The sequence below is a fragment of the Frieseomelitta varia genome, unplaced genomic scaffold, assembly GCF_011392965.1.
Source record: "Frieseomelitta varia isolate USP_RPSP 00005682 unplaced genomic scaffold, Fvar_1.2 scaffold_586, whole genome shotgun sequence".
Lineage (NCBI taxonomy): Eukaryota > Metazoa > Arthropoda > Insecta > Hymenoptera > Apidae > Frieseomelitta > Frieseomelitta varia.
This window is the reverse complement of record NW_025110352.1, coordinates 184,563-202,735: the sequence shown is the minus strand read 5'-3', so window position 1 is coordinate 202,735 and position 18,173 is coordinate 184,563. Positions and strand designations below refer to the sequence as shown.

Genomic DNA, 18,173 nt, shown 5'->3' with positions numbered 1-18,173 from the left:
AAAAGCCATTCGCCGTGATAATTAATTCGCCACGGTTGCCTTTGCGAAACGGTGCTGCTTAGCACGAAAAACCTTCAACTGTGTGAGAGTGTCCGTTAACTTTCCAAGAGGAATTTACAGTCTGCGACAACGTGATCGATTAGGAATTTGAAGCGAAGGAAAGGAATTGTTGTGTATAAAGGAAGAAACGATTTCATCGTTACGTTGACGAATTATTCAGAGAACAACGAGATGATTGAAATATTTGAAAAATAATAAAATGAAAGTGGAAAAATTCGATTGTCTTAAAGGAAATAGAAAGATTAATTTGCGATTTAATTTTAGTTTGGATTTGTTGATTCTTGCATCACTTCCTTCGCGTGTTGCAGTATAGATAATTCTGATCCTTGGTTGACAAAATATTTTATACCCGTTCGTAATAGTAAAGTTTCTAAATAACGTTATGATATTTTTATAGATATTATGGTAAATTACTTTAACTGTTTCATATTTAATTTTTTCGTTATTATTGAACTGCTTTCCATTGATGACAGAGAGAGGTATCACGAACTAAAAGGGAGCATTAATTTTTCACAACAATTGTTTCAAAGACTCAATTATTCATAGAGGTCTGATTTGCAATCAGCAAAGAGCTTTCAGTTTTTGAAACGGCACAAGCGCCCGTATTAAAATATGCCAACGATTACCGAATTTCAACCACATTTTTCGAAAAGAAAAACCCGTTTTAAATATAAAGATACATTTACAAATTTCGCTCATTACGCGAGAATTTATCTTTCCCGCATTCACGAAACGCATTTTATAATGGCAATTATAAATAAAGGATCGTTTGTTACCGAGCAACATTAATCCTCTTTAACAGGCGTTTTGCAGGTTCAAAACGAATCACCTGCGAATTAAAAGCGAAAACGTGTTTTCCGCGTTAAACACGTGCGGCGCGCAACGACGTCCAATTTATGCAGAAATGTTCTCAAGTTCAATTCACGCTACGATGAATAAAATTTGTGTTCGAGTAGCTGTCACAATACAATGCACACTGCGACATGTTCGAGTAAATTATACGCATGAATATCATTTATTCAAACACGCACTCTAAGTTTCTCTGAGCTGACGATTGTTTCAATCCAGAAGTTCGAATACGTATGCCTCGTTCCTATTCTATATTCAAATGCAAATGATGTTATGATATTCCCCCGTAATTTAATTTTACAAAGCACGTTCACCTAGACTTTGCGTGAATATCTATGTAAATGTTGCAAATTCGAGAAATACGAGAGAAGAAAATTTAAAATTCATACTCGCGACTCATAGTAGTCAAGCGACAGTTTCTTTAAAGCTAAGTTTAATAACTTTAAAAATCAATATTAATCGTAAAATTAATATCGTAATTAACAAACGTAAAAATTAACCCTCATATTTTTCTTAATTATTCCGAGAGGAATTTTTTCCCACTTACTTCCCAATAACGATAATAATTCACTCCAGTTCGAGAAAGATGGATCGAGCACAGTTTTTAAAATAATATACACAGTTCTATTTATCATACCCAAGTATCTCAACAGCTCTGAACGAGAAAGTCAGAAAAATTATCCCATCAGATTCAGAATCAAAGGACGAATAAATCTCAAGTTATAAAACAAGTATACAAATAAATTGGACAGTTTCCTTGTCAGAATTGCGAACAAACACGCCACGCGCGGGCAACGTTCAGCGACCTGCAAGTTCTCTCCAGTCGTTCTCACGTTTTCTCGCCCGTAGATAGGAGATCGTTCGTTATCGGGAATTATTAATTTTACGAGTGACTGGGACGTGCTTGAGACGTTCGGTCGGCGAGCCGTTGTATAAACGGTTTTGCAGCTTTGCACAGGTGGCTGACTCGTAAAGGGTGCGCGAAAACGAGCGTCGCCATTGTACGTGCCGGCGTTGATCGGCGTCTTCGTTCTCGTAAAGAGAGCCCCCGGATTCCAAAGGAGAGTTTATCCCGGGCCGGTTTGCGCCGGTTCGTAAGAATCATGCCAGGCTCACGGCATACTAATGCAACCGGAGGGGCATTTACGTTCCCTCCTCCACGAGCAATCGATATCCTCTCGACAACAGTCTGTCGTTCGCCTGCCGGTTCGCCGATTTCTGCATCGCGTGCACCGAACTTGCCTAATGACTATTCGATACGTTGCTTGTATTTCGAATTTTCCTTCGGATCCCAGCGGACTGGGTACGCTGCCGGGTAGAGATCCTTAAACGAGAGTCGAATTGCTGTTGTTGCTCGCGACGTTCCAAGTCACTTGGCTCACGGGGCGTATAGTATGTATAGTCGGGCGTGCAACTGTATCTCGAACGTCAACGTCGTACATTTGTACAACGTGAAACTTTCGGTCTTTGAATTATGCACGTGTGTCTTTACTATTTCACTCGAATCGGTTTAATTCGTCGGTTGAGATTTTAGAAACATTTCTCAAGCAAAACACGAGTTTTCTCGAGCAGAACGCGTTGCATCGAGATTAATTTAATTTATAATCGAGATTTTAGATCGTACATTAATTTAATTTATGATTGATATTTGAAAAACGTGTCTCGGAGAAAAAAAACAGGTTTAGTAAATTATTAAAAATAAGCCTTTCAAGTTTCACTTTGCAAAATAACGAAATATATATGCACTGAAATTTCCAGAACACTATATATCACAACGTCTGGCCCGTTTATCCTAATTTACACACCCTTGCGAAAACTTTTATTAAAAACAAACACGTGAAATACTTACCGGCAAAAATTATCGATTTCCTGCTACGTCGTAAATAAATCGATCCACTCCAAGTTTAATCGTGAAACTGTTCGCCTGCATACGAACGGCATTTTTCGAAGGAAACGATAAAAAAGAAATTCGTTTAATTAGTCCGTACCAGAAGGAATGATGTTATCGCGGCGGTCACGGCGTTGAAATTTTATTTTAGTCTCGCCGCTTTTACGCAATCGGCGCGGAATCTAGGTCGACAGTTCTGAAGACTTTCGTGGATCGGAAATTTTTCTCGTGTTGGGGCAAATTGATACGAACGACAATTAACCCGAATATCGAAATAAAAGAAGGGCGAGCCTGATGGTGGTCAGGTAGTTCTTTAGTCAAGTTCCCGCCATGTATACGTCGCTGTTGTTATTGCAGCTCGTTCCAATCGTGCTCTCGCAGACCGTTCCCATGGATCGTACGTACGCCACCGTAAAAAATCACTTTGAACTCTCGAAATATTTTATTATGACAGGAAACATCGTTAAATATCATTTTTTTTTTTTTTTTTTTTTTTAGTCTGCATTTAATAGAACAAGTTAGCGCAGAATTTCGAGATTTTTAATTTAGAACAATTGATTTGAAACCGACTAGAAACTCAGAGTTTAGAATTTAGAAACTTCTACGAATTTCAATTGTAGATACTGTACAAGTATTATAACTTTTTGTTATAAAACAAATTCTCCTGTCGCCGAGTTATATCGTCATTCTTGTTTCTCCGTATCGCTCGACTTCTGATCTCTTATTAAATCGATTTAAGCACTCGGTGTTTTCAGCGAAGTGCAATTGTCTCAGTGCCGGTTGTTCGATAGTTCTCGATTTAAGGGAGGTCATTAAATCCCGTGGAAACCTGCCGAGCAACGTCGCGTTTTAATTAGTAGTTTTTCAACGAGCATACACGTGGAAATGCGAGTTCAACTATTGATTCTTCCAGTTGACGAGAGTCGTATTGTTGGAGGCCAGCCAGCGAGTATCGACGAACATCCGTATCAGGTAAGTATTCTAAACGATCGTCCCCGCAACCGGGCAGCAGGGGAAGATTAATTGGTGAAAATCCGTCGAGTGGAAACGTTTCGTTTCGCGTTTTGCGCCAAAACAACCCATTTAAAACCGATGTATCCTCGTGTGCACAACGAATGGTGGATCGACGAAGCTTACCGTTCGTTTACCTCTTCCAAGCAAAAAAAAAAAAGCTCCTCTGTTGAGTCCATCTTTCTTCTTCGTCGTAGCATCTTGAGTTCCTTTCTTTGACGCTAGTAAAATTAACGATACTCATCTTTCTTATGTAGTTAGTCGTCCAAGGAAAAATTGAAACTTTGACTGTTTCACGAATTTTATATTTTATATTTTTTCTAAAGACTCGCGGTAAGTTGAAATATCTTGTGCCGTGTATCTACGTCTACTTTTGATCTGACAATGTCATCGGTTTAGTTGATGAAATGTACAATATCTTGTTGTTGTGATTGCAGAACTACCAACTCGATATTATAAACTTATCGATAAAACAGGAGAGTCTTAGAGATTCGAATAATTTTTCGTCAAACGTTTAAACAAAACCTTTGCTCTCTAATGTTTCTGAAATTAAATTAAATAAGAAGATGAATATCGCAAACGTCTCTCATTTGCAACTTAATTCTCAAATCTTATAAATTCTCGCGGAGACAGGGGAATAATCGAGCGTGAACGCGGATATAATTCGTCGTCGCGGCACGAAATCACGGTAACGAGTTTGCCAATTCGAAAACAATTGCCGCTCGTTCGGCCCCTCTCGATATTAAGAAAAATATTAATCGACGTTTAACGAGCCGGCTTGATGTTTCGCCGGTCGTGAATTTCACAGCCGTTCTCTGGACGCTCGATCGTCCGCAAAATTGATATTGTCCGTAAAATTCGCAGGTGTCTCTTCAATATAACAATCGTCACGTATGCGGTGGCTCTATCATTAGTGAGAGATGGATCGTCACGGCCGCGCACTGCGTCCAGAGGTGCGTACTTCTTTCTCCCAGTTTCGTTAACAAGCACCATCGATCTCGATAACGCAACACATCAACGCGTGTCATCAAACAGAAGTTCCACTCGCGTACATTAACCTTGCGTTAATGAGCGTTCTTTTATAACGTTCCCCTCCGTTTCAGCCTCTTCGTTCGTTTCTTCTCGATCAAGGCGGGCACTTCCGATCTCACTAACGACGCAGCCGTAGTGATCGACGCGGAGGAAATTATTGTTCATGAGAAGTATAACAGAAAAACCGCGGATTACGACATCGCCTTGATTCGGGTGAGTAGCAAGTATGTAAGCTTTTGATCGATGAATTTAGCGAGTAACGTAAAGGTTGTAAAATCGTTTACTGTGATGAATGTTTAGCGAATCGCTAAAGTTCTGATTTCTAGTCTCGGTTCTAGTCCATTGTTTGAAACGATTCTACGTCGATTCAGTATAGAATATATGTAGATTTGAATATTACACATAGATTCGAAGATACACAAAATTTGAAGGATAAAATTGAAGAAAAGCATCTTTCAACATCTTTCAAAATTTCCAATATCTAATCAATGCTCAAATTAGTCAAAGGAATGTTCCGACTAATGTCTTATTGATATCAAACGTTGGCAAATCCCTCGCGGCTTAAATCGTCGCTTCTCTGAAAATTTAAACGTCGTCGCGATTAGACTGTTCCTAACTAAACCTTAAAGAAAGAACAAAAATCTACGGAAAGTTCGACGCGACGAGCAAAGTAAAGACGCGACAGATTCGGGTAGGAGGGAGGAGGAGAGCGATAACGGAAATCCGGGAGGACGGGCAGTGAGGTTAGGTCCAGGGCAAACCGAATCGCCGATCGACCAAATTTATTTATTAACGGGTCCCCGTGGAATAAAGCCCCGAAGAATTCAATTACCGTTTCACAATCAATTCCGCAATGGGCTGTCCTCTCAAACCGGTTGGCACCGTTCAAACCAATTACAATTTCAGCTGGAAAAGCCGTTGGTGTACGGCACGCGGGTGAGGCCGATCCTGCTGGCACCGATAGCCGATCATTATGCGGCTGGTAGCAAGGCGATGGTCACCGGTTGGGGAGTTATGAGAAACAACGGCCCGCTGGCCACACAGTTACGCAAGGTCCAAGTACCACTCATTTCTAGCGCGCAGTGCTCCCGATTGTACGTAACCAGGCCAATCACGCGGCGAATGATCTGCGCCGGTTACGTGGACATCGGTGGCAAGGATTCGTGTCAGGTAATTAATTGTTTCCATCGACGGGAGTTAATTTAACGTGGTTTTTAACCATTTGACCAGTTAATGAATTGTTCGAAATCTTTCATCTATTTTAAGTTCTATTCCCGTAGGTACGTGTCAATACAGTTTACACGCGTAATTTTTAGTACAGTCTCATCTCTCTCAGCAATTGCCAGAGAAAGAAACATTCACGTGATTTCGATTGAAACCACGTGACGCGATATAAACTAGCAAATGTCTCGGTCTCGATCGAGAGTATAAATCTTTAATTAAACAACTCACGTGTTATGTACATATATATTAAAAATATGGATTTTCAGCTCTTCGATAACTATGTTTAACGCGGAACATTTTAATTTACGTCCAGATTACAAAATAGTTTCCTTCAACGCGCCGTTAATCTTGTTTTAATGTAGCCATTTGATAGCGTTTTGTCTCTTAAATTACATATAATTACAGCGGACACGTGTTGTAATAAATTAACGGATTATTAATTGCATTCTATTTCGAAATTTCTATTTATTTCCAGCTGTTTCTTTTTCTTTTTTTTTTTTTTTTTTTTGTAAAGCTACTTTTTTTAATTTTGTGAATTTAGGAAGATACAGAAATATGTAAAATATATGAGTTAATTTACTGTGTGTTAAAGATTATCTAATGAAGGCAAGGCACCGAAAGTTGATCTTTGTATTTACAAATTGCTTACATTTATGACTTCGTAAAGAAGCTTTTACGCAAATTAAAAATAAATGATCGAAGAAATTGCATCGAAGTACTGCAGTATTTTAATCTTCGAAAGAATAGGTTCTCCTAAATGCAATTAAGCTACTAGACTTCTTCGTTTCAACACCGTCACGGTCTTTCAAGCCCTTTTGACCTACATCTGCTCGTACTTCCTTTCTGTTTTCTTTTTTTTTTTTTTTTTCACAAATCTAATTTTTAAAGGAACGAACCATTGTTCTTTGAAACGAGAACGCGATTTATATTTTAGTGAAACATTTCTTTAATTCAGACTTCAACATGCGTAATCCCTATGGAAGTTCTAGTTCAATTGACCTTGATTAGGAAGAAAGCAGAGTTGAAAAGTTGAACCGGAAAAAGTATTGGAATAATGAAGAGATCACTGTGTCTTGAAGAGTAATTAAACGTGTCAAGGACATTTTTCTTCACATACACGACTGTGACATCTAACGACGTCGAAATTCATATTCTAGCTTATTTTGAATGAAAGGGGAATGAAATCTAAATGCAGATTACTGTAATTTACCTAGTAAACATTCTAAAAATATAACATGAACACTTTGTGCATCTCTGTACTTGAAACTGCTTATGAATGCATAAACAGCCACAAACGTTGATTCTCGTTAAATAAATTTGGTGTTAGAAAGAACATTTTTTTCTTTCGAACATATTTCTTCGGTATCATGAGCAATTTCATATTTAAAAAAATAACATACGTAGCTATAGTAGACGAGGTATAATTTTCTGTATTAAATGGTATTTAATATCAGTACTGTGTGTGCTCAAACAAAAATTTTTCAGAATTTGGGACTTCAAAAATTCACAAACTACTTGAAACACACGCAAATATACAAAATGTTCAAAATATTCATATAACGACACTGTATACGATTACAATGTTTAGAGAACGAAACAAATCTTTATTCAGAATTCATTTCTTTGGTTGCACGCGTAGAGTTACGCAAAAAGTTGCGTAAACATCCACAATCTGTCCGCGAAACAAACTGGTCCAGAGATTTTCTAATTTTTCACCGCAGAAATGTGTCGTTTTGACAGGGTGACAGCGGCGGACCAATGGTGCAGCACGACAAACTGATTGGTATAGTATCGTGGGGCTACGGATGCGCGAGGCCATCTTATCCCGGCGTTTACACGCGCGTGACAGTTCTCCGACGCTGGATCACCGAGAAAACCGGTCTGTGAGCGTTTTTCTGTTTATCCTAGTCGCGAGCACGAAACGTTATTGAACCAGCTACGAACTCGAAAATTCCTCCTGCAAACAATTCGCGTCGCCGCCATGCCTGCCTGCCACCCTCTTTGTTTGCAAAGAGCGTCGAACGCGTTTCACGAGCGCGAGAACCAGCCGCGCTTACTTTCTCGCGGCGTAATCTGATCTCGACACACTGAAATATCACCATTGATTTTCTTTTCTCTATTTTTAATCACGCCACGAGTTGGGATTGTAGTATCGGATAATAAATAAATTGTGTTTCGTAGTTCATCGTGGCTCGTCGTCCCCCCTTTTCCACAGACCAATCATCCGTCTCTATCCAATTGTTAATATTTCCAAAGGAAACAAACGCGAATCGCGATAAGTTGCTTTTCAGCGTTGCTCGTTTATAATAACTAGATCAATGGACATACATATTCGTAAGTCCTAATGTAGAAAAGCAAGTAGTTGATTTGGTTATTTATCGAAAATTAAACAACATTGTGAATTGTCAGTATAAAATTTTTCGGATTTTATGAGAAATTTTAAAATGCAAAGTTACATAGGAAAGGCATGTGAAATATCTTTGAGTGCTTTCTGTGACTGATTTAGTGCGTAAAATAATTTTCTATCAAGGCTCTGTTTTCTTAATTACATCCCCAAAAAAATACGAATTTATACAAAAGTCCGCAGTCTGTTAAGTCACATACGGTTTAAAATTGTTGATCAGTTCCTTCAGCGATCAGTAATTCTTCGCAGCTTTAATTCGCGTCTCGCAAATTTTTCGGGCACTGTTTCAAATTCCTTGAAAATCCGAAACGATGCTTGTTACCGTAACTTAGAAATTTCTCGAAACAAAAATTGCATCTTCGCTGCTGTTTTATTCGACAAAATGAAGAGAACGTACAATTGTACATACAAGAAAATCGCTCGCAAGGAAACAGAAGTCGAAACGCAGTTACTGGCTACGTTGAATTTCTATAAGGCTAAAATCCTCCCTACGATGAATTTATAAAGTTTGACTACGCTTTGTGACATTGCCGCCAAATACAAACGAGCGGAAAACCTCGGCCAGTCCTCCCATTTCCTTTAAAACGCGGGCAGGCTTTAGCTCGCCGCTCGTCCCTGACAAACGTTCGCAACATTGACGTTTGTAGTTTGGCGGGTATCAATCTCGTACATCGTAGACGCCGGAATTTGCAGAGATCCACGGTAGGTAACTGCTGACACGAGTGTACACTCCCGGATGTATCATAGTTTTACACCCTAATCCATAGGATAGAACGCCAATCAGTGTCTGCCCTTCCATCAGCGGAGCACCTGGATCATCCTGCAAGCAGACGAGGGTTGACAGTTTCAGTGATTACTTGCAACTCTTCGCTCTATCGTTATCGCACGTTATCATTTCTCTCGATTTCTCCGTTCCTCTGTGTATGTATGTATGTGTGTGTGTGTGTGTGCGTGTGTTTATATGTTTCTTCATTTGTGGGATAAACAGGCCCTCTGATTGCTGGTACAGCACAATAATATAATCAGACGATTAGAATATCCGTTCCTGCGCGATTCAAATAAAACGAGATCTATCGAATCTGAATTATTTGTCTAGTTTCCAATTCCATTGATGCTGCGCGAAAGCAAATGAAGCTAATAAAGGGTGGATACAAACTTCGATTTGATCTGTAAATTGAAAAGTGTGACGAGTTTGAGTGTTTGAAATATACCTACTGTTGTACCAATCACATTAAAATATTCTGCTATAACAATTTAAAATAAATGTTACATAAATATTTAAAATATGCGTCGAGTAATGTATCTCGAATCGAGATGACATCGTTGCAAGAAGAGAGGGAAAATGAAACAGCTGCTACTTAATTCTTGGACAGCGACGCAACACAAGTTTCAATCCATTTAGATGCTACTGGTAAAATTAGTAGTCAATTACGAAATGCAGAACCACTGTATTTCAAAGAATAAATGAATAATAATCGTCGAATAAACAGTATCCGAACGAACGGAAGATGATGGTCATTTTCGAACATAGCGACTAACAGTCTATCTTGCACGTTCATCTCGGATGAAAAATCACTAAAATTAGAACAAAGAAATAGCTAAAAAATACCGATTAATCTTTCTCCATTCTGACGCGTACGTGTTCGAGCATCGACTCGCTCGAAATCGACTCGTTTATCCGTTTTCAAAAGACGCGCAGCGTTGCACAATCTCTCCGCGGCATTGTATTCTCAACAGAGAAATATTCACGCGGAAGAGGGGCGGGGGAGGGGGAGGGGGAGGGGAGAAATATTCAAGGGAGGGAGGAATAGAAAAAAGAAAAAAAAAGAAAAGAATGGAAGGGGGAAAAAGATCGGAATCTATCATCGAGTGGAAAAACCGATCGAAAGGTATCGCTCTTTCTGTCGCGTCCTTGGCGAGTTTTATTGTTATTGTTATAACGACGTGGCGTGTAGGAATCCTCGCGCTTTATGACAATTTTCCATTATGCATGGTGAATAATGTTCAGTTTCTATTCAGCCGACCGTATTCAAACGTTGCTTATAAACGCGACGCGTCTTTTGTGCGTCGTATCGGCGAACCGTTAGCAAGACGATTCGCTGAGAAACAGCGATATCAAATATTGACTTTTAACGATACTATTGATCGCGTTCGTGATTAATTGGGCCTCTTTGAGAAACGGCGGATATTCTTTCGTCGAACGAGGAACAAACGACGACGACGACTCGTTTGTTCTTATTTTATTGAAAATCTCCCAAAATCTTGGAAATAGGACGCTTCAGTGAATTGGCAATTTTGTGTTTCCAAGATTCAGAAGATCTTGAAACACGAACAGGCGAAAATAAAAGAAACTTTAATGAAGTATCATTAATGATTTTAAAGATAATGAATAATTATTCCGCCAAGTGTTTTTAATCATAATTTTAGTTAAAGATTGAAGAACAGTGGGAAATGATTTATTATTATCGAGATCGCTAAAATTATCAGCTTTCATTATTAATTTATTTCATTACTACCAATTTGCTAAATACTGTTAAATTTGGTATACATCAAATAGAATCACACACCTAATTAAAAATAAACCGGAATGCTACAGCATGGATCATATGAGACACAACTTGCACTATGTAAATTACACAATATCTAAAACCACGGCGATGAAGTTCAGAAAAATTGAGGAATCGATCCACGAAAGATCCACGAGAATTAATTTCTGTTGTCGAGTCTTTCGCAACAGTGTGTCAAAAAGAGAAATAGAGCTTGCAGACGAGGGGTAATTTGCATTTCAATGACCTTCCTAAACTCTCTCCTGTACTCTCCGGCACTATGAAACTACTCGAACTTTTTAACTCATTGTCAGAACTTCAAAACCTTCAAATATGCAATTCTCAACTACCGCGTGGAATTCGCCGCTTCTTCATCGTCATCGTTCACACCGAACCATGGTAAAAAGTGGCTCGAAACGACTTTTCTTCGTCGAAACTTCGCCGAGCAATTAGCCCAAACTTCTCTCCAAATATCCACTCGATCATCCATGCCGAACAATCAACTATTCCATTTGATCCTCTAATCGCACGGTAAACAATAACCGGCCAAAACAAAGTCATCCGTCTTCCTTACCTGCCAAAGCAACCTCCAGCTTGCGGAACTTCTCGTTTATGTTCCACATGCATGGCGAACAGCTTGGTGGTATGGTTTTTGATGACTCGTGACCGCGTGTATATTGTGTGCTGTACAAGCAACACGTAGTATTGGTGTATGGGTGTCTCGCATAACTAGATCGATAAATATGAAGTGGCAGAGACTCGAAGAAATTTTTCTTTGACAAAATTGAATGATTTCGAACGGTGATTTGAAAAATGTTGAGCTCGTCGCTAACAATCTTTCTACGGAGAAAAAGAAAAACGCATCGATTGACTTGTAAAAAGAAATTTTGAGATTTTATAGAGAGAAACTCCAACTAGAAAACGTCAATAAAAATTAGTTAGCATGGTCAGAACTCTCACAGTTTGCGATTTTTATTTTGCAAAACTTGCCAATCTACGAAGTGACTCTGTATAATTGTTAAAATTATCGAAATTACTGAGTAGTAACAAGCGAAACAGAGGCAAGAGATAAAATATATACCCAGATAAAAAATGAAGCTACTTTTTTTTTTAATTAAGACCCTCATACTGTTCTGCATTAATTTGATGCTTGTCCCCAATTCGGAAGACAGAGGTATCCTTAAAATCGTTCAAATTCCACGCATGTCCATCTGTACCAAATTTAACTTTGTCTAATGAAATTGTCCTCCATCTTCCACCACTTCGAAACCATAGTTGTGTAGGATATCCTGGTGCACGTATACGAACGAAGTCAAGAAGCGTATCACTAGCGCACACAGACGCAAGCGTCGAGTGGCGTCGTCACACACGAGCCAGGTCGAGGGATCTCCTTGGCAGACCCTTCAGGATGCTTAAGTGTGGCAAGGTTGTCGCGACTCGCGAATGCACACAATTCTCCCTCTCTCTCTCTCTCTCTTTCTCCCTCTCTGTCTGTGCCTCTGTCTCTGTCTCTGATCTCCGTTTGAAACCGCATTCTGCCTCTTGGACCTGGTTTCAGGCCACGTTCTCTCATCTTCATCTTACCTGACACGTCTCCACTCCGTGGGTCATGTTGCCAGCGCAAAGCATCTTCTGGAACACCGGTTCGTAACAGGGCATCGTCGCGCTGCAAACACTCTGATTCACGAGCGGCACAGCTGTCACCGTGAGCTGAGAATCCATCGGACCCGCCTGCAAAATCGTTGATCGATCAATTAGTCGCATCGTGATTTGGGGCAGCTAAGACACTGACTGGCCGCTGGCCAGCCAGCGTGATGCGCACGATGGTTAATGTGCGTGGATCGGGATATCGATCGTTGCGTCTGATTGATACCGCTATACTCTTGTTCACATTAGTCGAGCGACTTGGAGCAAGCGATTTGGCTAATGAAAAAGAAAACGGGAAAGCTTGCAAGAAATGATTATCCGAGTCGAATGAAGAGTTACTAGGTAGTACACTTTCTCCTGATCAAGATGTTTTGATTTCCTTTCGGTTACAAACTTGAAATTGATCGATTTGATTAAGCTGATTAAATTGACAATTCGCTTGAGGAAACTTCCTCCCAAATGTGAAGTGAATATTGAGAAGAGGGGATGGAAGAATTGTCTCTCGAGAGAGAACAATATCACAATGCTCGGAAATTATTTTTGTCAAGTAGGAAATAAAATTCCTGAGGCTGTTACATGTTGGTGAAAAAGAATGTCATTTAATAATTCTTCGCTTCAACTTTGTCGATCAATTACAACGACTTGAAAGTGCAAATATTGTGATATTTATCTACGAAATTCATTCGTTACCTTTGTATATATTTAAACGTTTTAAAACGATGGAATTTTGGACAAAATAAATATCGTTTTTCTTTCATAACAGAATAAATATCGTTTGATCTATTGCTTTCGAAAATATCGCGAAATATCGTTGGCGCGATGTTGCCCGAGCGTTAACGAAATTGAAACGCGCATTGTTACCTGTTCCTTTATTCGGCAATTGAAAATTGGCCGTTATAAAAAGTGTGTATACATTTGTTTTCCAACGTGTCCGGTAGATATCGTAACCAGGGCCGAAATGGAATCAGATATTGAGATGAAAGTGAATATTTAGTGAACGGGGCTCGCGTTTTAATGATCGCACGATGTCACAGAAAGATAATCAGTATCGGCCATAAAACGAACGTTTTAAATCGTTTGCTACGCGTTTCCCATCGCGATATAATGTTGAAAATGCAGCACATTTTCGGTCGTATTTTATTCAGTTATCTGTAGAAATGTTTGTTATCAATTGATCAAATGAAATTAAAAATATTGCCAGATAATTAATAAATAATTTTGTCAGATTTGTCGGATTTTTGCCAACAGGATTAAGGATTTACTTTACCGGCAACATCGTGAAATTAGGCACTTATTGAACTCTCTTTATTCGTTAATCGATACGTTTCGTTATGTAAGAAATATTTAAGCAAATATTCGGAGTGGCTAGTTTAAAAAATCTTCACTTTTATTTTGTTTTGTTTGTCTTAATTTTAGTCAACTCCATAAAATTTTAAATCAATCGATCTTCGACCTAAATGTCTTTTTAATAGACAACAAGAAAATGCATCGATTACTGTGTAAAAGATTACAAAATAAATGGTGACTTCAAAATGGCGTGTATAACATATCAAAGTTCATAGAATTGAAAATACAACTGAATAGTTAACGAACAACGGCGGTCAGATTTCTGTTAACGCGAGAAAAGTATTATTTTATTATAAGTGTTATAACATGGCAAACAGCACTTACCAAAGTGTATTTCCAGCCTGTCACGAAACACATCGTTCCATCATCGGGCATGTAGTCTTCCTTCTCCGGAAGTCCTATCGGCAACAATTTTTCACCGAATTGTACGGGAAGTTTCAGCTGCGCTCCAGAAAAATATTTCGATAAATTAAAATCATTTCACTCGGTATATATAACGATGAATTTCGCAATTATTTTCTTTTTTGGAAAACTTATTCTTCACAATTTCAACATTTCATCTCGAGAATTGACATCGTGACCGTCATTGACGTATGACATCATGTTCAACTTCCCACTAATACATCATCGCGAGACGTTTATTGAATTTTTCACGCGTTCATCGAAACGTGTTCGTGTTTTCGAGTTTCTCTTACAACAGGTTCATGTTTCTGAACCTGTGTCTATTCGTACATGTGACAACATGTGCTATTGCACTTTCAAATTGTCGAAATTATGTATGAAGGAACGAAGCACCAAATTCTTGGTGGTAGATCTACATTCTGATATTCTGATATATTCTGGTATCTGATAACGAAAATAAATTGATTTTAAATTACATTTAATGACGTTAGAGCTGAACTTGAAAAAAAAAAACACGAAGCGCTTAAAATTTAAACAGTTCGTTCACAAGCGAGATTATTCACTTAGCCATATTTAATTCTGCTAAATTCCTACTTTTTAACAACAACGAGATCAAATCGTATTTTTCTGAAACTCATTACAGAGAGGTTCAATTAAAAATGAAATGAAATAGGTCAAAGGAGAACACGATTCGAAATTCTGCCAAAATATTTGTCTTCCTTTCGACGAAAATCGAGATAACGAGTCGAGAGTTGTTTCGTACCTTAATAAGCGCGATGTCATTCAGTAGTATGAATTTATCAAAATCTTCGTGCACGACAATGCTGGCCACTTCCAATTCATCTCCTCCGACAGAAAGCGTGGACGTGCGTGCCCGCACAGTCACCGTGGACGGTTCCGAGCTGCGAGCAATTACCTTCCGTTATTCGCTGGCTTGTGCGCGCAGGTATGCGATTTGTATAGAACAACGAGAAATTCCTCGTGAACGATACTCACCGAAAAACGCAGGACGCCGCGGTTATTACCCATGATTCGTGCACCAATGCTCCGCTACACACGTGTACCCCGTATTTCTCAATAGAGACCTGTGTTACGCGACCAAAACCATATTCACCATATTTTTTGTTTCGAAACTGTTCGAAATTGCGAAATGGATTTAACTAGGTCTTCGTTTACTTATCGACTTACCGCGGATTGTCGATCGATCGTGATCATCCGCTTCAATGTGACATCAAAATTATTTGAATTGAAGTTGAAATGTTTTTAAAATCTTCCGGCAAGTCATCAATTTGAAATTTGATAATCGTGAGATTTGAAATGTTTTCGCGAAGTGATTTCAGCGAGACTTAACCCTTTATGACCGATTCGAAGTCTTGCAACAAATAATAATTGTTACAAAATAAATCATTTTACAATGGTGGACAATTGGCAAAATACAATAACGAGTAAAACAAAATTTTCAAAAATATGTATAACATTCAAATTACGCGATGTTGTGTAATGTTAAATTTCTGTTCTATTTGGTCTGAATACTTACGACCATACTACTGGAAAGATTAGTATTGTGTACTGTCAAGAGACGTGGGAAAATAGGAGACTGTAGTGTACAATAACGATATTGTGACGTACAAATATTTGTTAGAACATGTTCAGTGCACGTTAGTATATATTAAAGACGCAAATTCTAATTTTATCAAATTAAGCTTGTACGAGTGTAGTCGTCAAAGCACAATTAATTATTTTAACTTACGTGATAAGGGTATTCCGTAATAGTCGCACAGTTGATGTTATCGGACGCAATAACTGCACAGAAAACAAAAAATTCTGTTTATGAAATTATCTATAGAATGAGTAAATATTGTTGAATAAATTGTTTAATTCTAAAACATTTCCCTTTAATTCATATTTGTAATATGACGTTTTAAAATCACGTTCTAAAATCATCATTAGTTTCTAATTGTGAAAAATATAAGAAACGAATCTAAATTAAACTGATAAAACTTAATTAAACTAAATCTGATGAAACTTAATTTTTTGTAATTTAATTTTGTAATAAAATTTTGTACAATAGTAGTAATTCAGATAGTAAATTTGTAATTATAAATAAGCGATGAATTCTATATTTTTGCGAAAGCAATTTTGAAAATGACACCGAGGTGTTTGAATTTTAATTAAATATTAATTTTAATTAATATTTCATTAAAATATTAAATTTTAATTAAATAACACCAGGGTACTGTATTTTGTGCATTCGGTACAATTTTGAGCTTTTACACTTCTACGAGTGCATAAAAATTCAAAATCTAGCTATTCACAGACGCTAAAACACTCGTTCAAGATTAAAACTTTCAAATTGTAAAAATTTGACAATCTTCCAATTACATTTACAGCCATCCTCAGTTCATACACAGCCTAGCGACATGACTTTTTTAATAAAATTGCCCGAGATACCAAATGAAATATCGCCAATGTCACTTCTCGGAGTTAATAGAACTTACCGTTCCCAAAAAGCACACAGAATAAAGCCAGTGTTGTTACAACCATTTTAACGTCGATCGATGAGAAGCAACGAGTAACTGGTCGAATTATTGAGAGTGGAACCAGGTCAAAAGTTTGTCGATACTCACGTTGGAGGCCAAATATTTCGGCGATAAGCGGACGTTATCGATCATTATCCGCTGTCCAGGCATCGCGTCGTCGCTCGAACTTCAAAGGAACCCATTTCACGTATCTCGATAAATTCGGTGGACGAAACAAAAGAGGAGAATGAGAAAAAGAAGAAACAAGAAACGTTGTGCAGGTTCCCGGTAAAAAAAAAAGAAAGAGCTTCGTCGACGCGTTCGACCGTACAAGCGTACGAGATGGCGATTAGCGATATCGTATCGAGACTCGAGATAATGGAACAATCGTGTCAAGATTAGTCACATATCCAATTTGGAGCAATTTGCAACTAATCGATCAGACGCACTTGATAAAACGTATTTCTTGTATACATCACGTGTGTATTTTGTGCGCGCTGTCGAGTGTCCGATCGCACGCGTTTTATATCGTTTTATATCGGCGTCTAAACTTTCTGGCGGGAGTTTTCGACGCATATTCTTATCGGGTGATTCGTTTGAACGAAACGAAATATATCGAAGACCGTCAAGTACGAGAAACGTGTCGTTCGATAAAGCGTACACCGGTATTATTTTCCTTCATTCGGACGTTTATAATCAGATTTTTTTAATTTCAGTCTCTTTCCTTCTCTTTTCCTAATTTTCTGGGTAAATAGAAAAAATATTTTACTAGGTAAATATATAGCTGAAAGAATTATGTTAGTCTCTAACTTTGAACAACAGATTTTTAACGAATATCTGTAATAATGATTAGACTGGTGATTTTTGAACATTTATGAAAAATTTTGAACTACAAAAGAAATATATAGATAATATCTGCTTAAACTTGAAATTATTATCTACTTAATGTTGAAAATTAGTTACAATCTTCACTTTAATTTAATTTAATTTAATTTTGTAATAAAATCTTGTACAATAGTAGTAATTCAGATAGTAAATTTGTAATTATAAATAATAGCAAAATGAATTGAAAATTACTAAAAACGAATATTGAGTAACAGGGAAGAGAAGTTATTGTAGTAACAGAGAAGGTAGACTAAAAGACATCTCAAAGAATTTCAACGCGAGAGCGGATCACGATAACAGTGATCTTGATCGAACTGTCCAACTGGATAAACTATCGGAGAAAGTTTGTGGTGCTCTGG

At 38.0% G+C, this 18,173-nt stretch overlaps 2 protein-coding genes and 1 long non-coding RNA gene across 3 annotated transcripts; 2 read left to right on the top strand and 1 right to left on the bottom strand.

Annotated features, from left to right (window-relative positions):
- Positions 1 to 24: 24 nt before the first annotated feature.
- LOC122534305 (trypsin 3A1-like) lies at positions 25 to 8,244 on the top strand (the record flags this gene model as incomplete). Its single annotated transcript, XM_043664814.1, has 6 exons — positions 25 to 82; positions 3,711 to 3,769; positions 4,673 to 4,761; positions 4,912 to 5,053; positions 5,747 to 6,010; positions 7,805 to 8,244. Coding segments are annotated over 6 exons (759 nt in total), but the record flags the coding sequence as incomplete, so codon positions are not given.
- A 717-nt stretch (positions 8,245 to 8,961) lies between these two features.
- LOC122534303 (trypsin-4-like) lies at positions 8,962 to 17,026 on the bottom strand. Its single transcript, XM_043664812.1, has 7 exons — positions 16,909 to 17,026; positions 16,161 to 16,213; positions 15,407 to 15,495; positions 15,174 to 15,312; positions 14,333 to 14,449; positions 12,599 to 12,745; positions 8,962 to 9,288 (listed from the first exon to the last, which is right to left on the bottom strand). The coding sequence occupies exons 1-7, from the start codon at positions 16,952 to 16,954 to the stop codon at positions 9,127 to 9,129; spliced, it is 753 nt and encodes a 250-aa protein (XP_043520747.1). The 5' UTR covers positions 16,955 to 17,026; the 3' UTR covers positions 8,962 to 9,126.
- Positions 14,970 to 15,313, top strand: LOC122534306. Its single transcript, XR_006307860.1, has 2 exons — positions 14,970 to 15,057; positions 15,094 to 15,313. It is a non-coding gene; the product is annotated as an uncharacterized LOC122534306 (long non-coding RNA).
- Positions 17,027 to 18,173: the final 1,147 nt, after the last annotated feature.

Coding starts and splice junctions, on each gene's coding strand:
- LOC122534303 (XM_043664812.1), bottom strand. CDS start 16,954: ATGGTTGTAACAACACTGGCTTTATTCTGTGTGCTTTTTGGGAACG. Junction 16,214..16,908: donor CTGTGTGCTTTTTGGGAACG/GTAAGTTCTATT, acceptor TTTTCTGTGCAG/TTATTGCGTCCGATAACATC. Junction 14,450..15,173: donor ATGACATCGCGCTTATTAAG/GTACGAAACAAC, acceptor TCTGGAGCGCAG/CTGAAACTTCCCGTACAATT.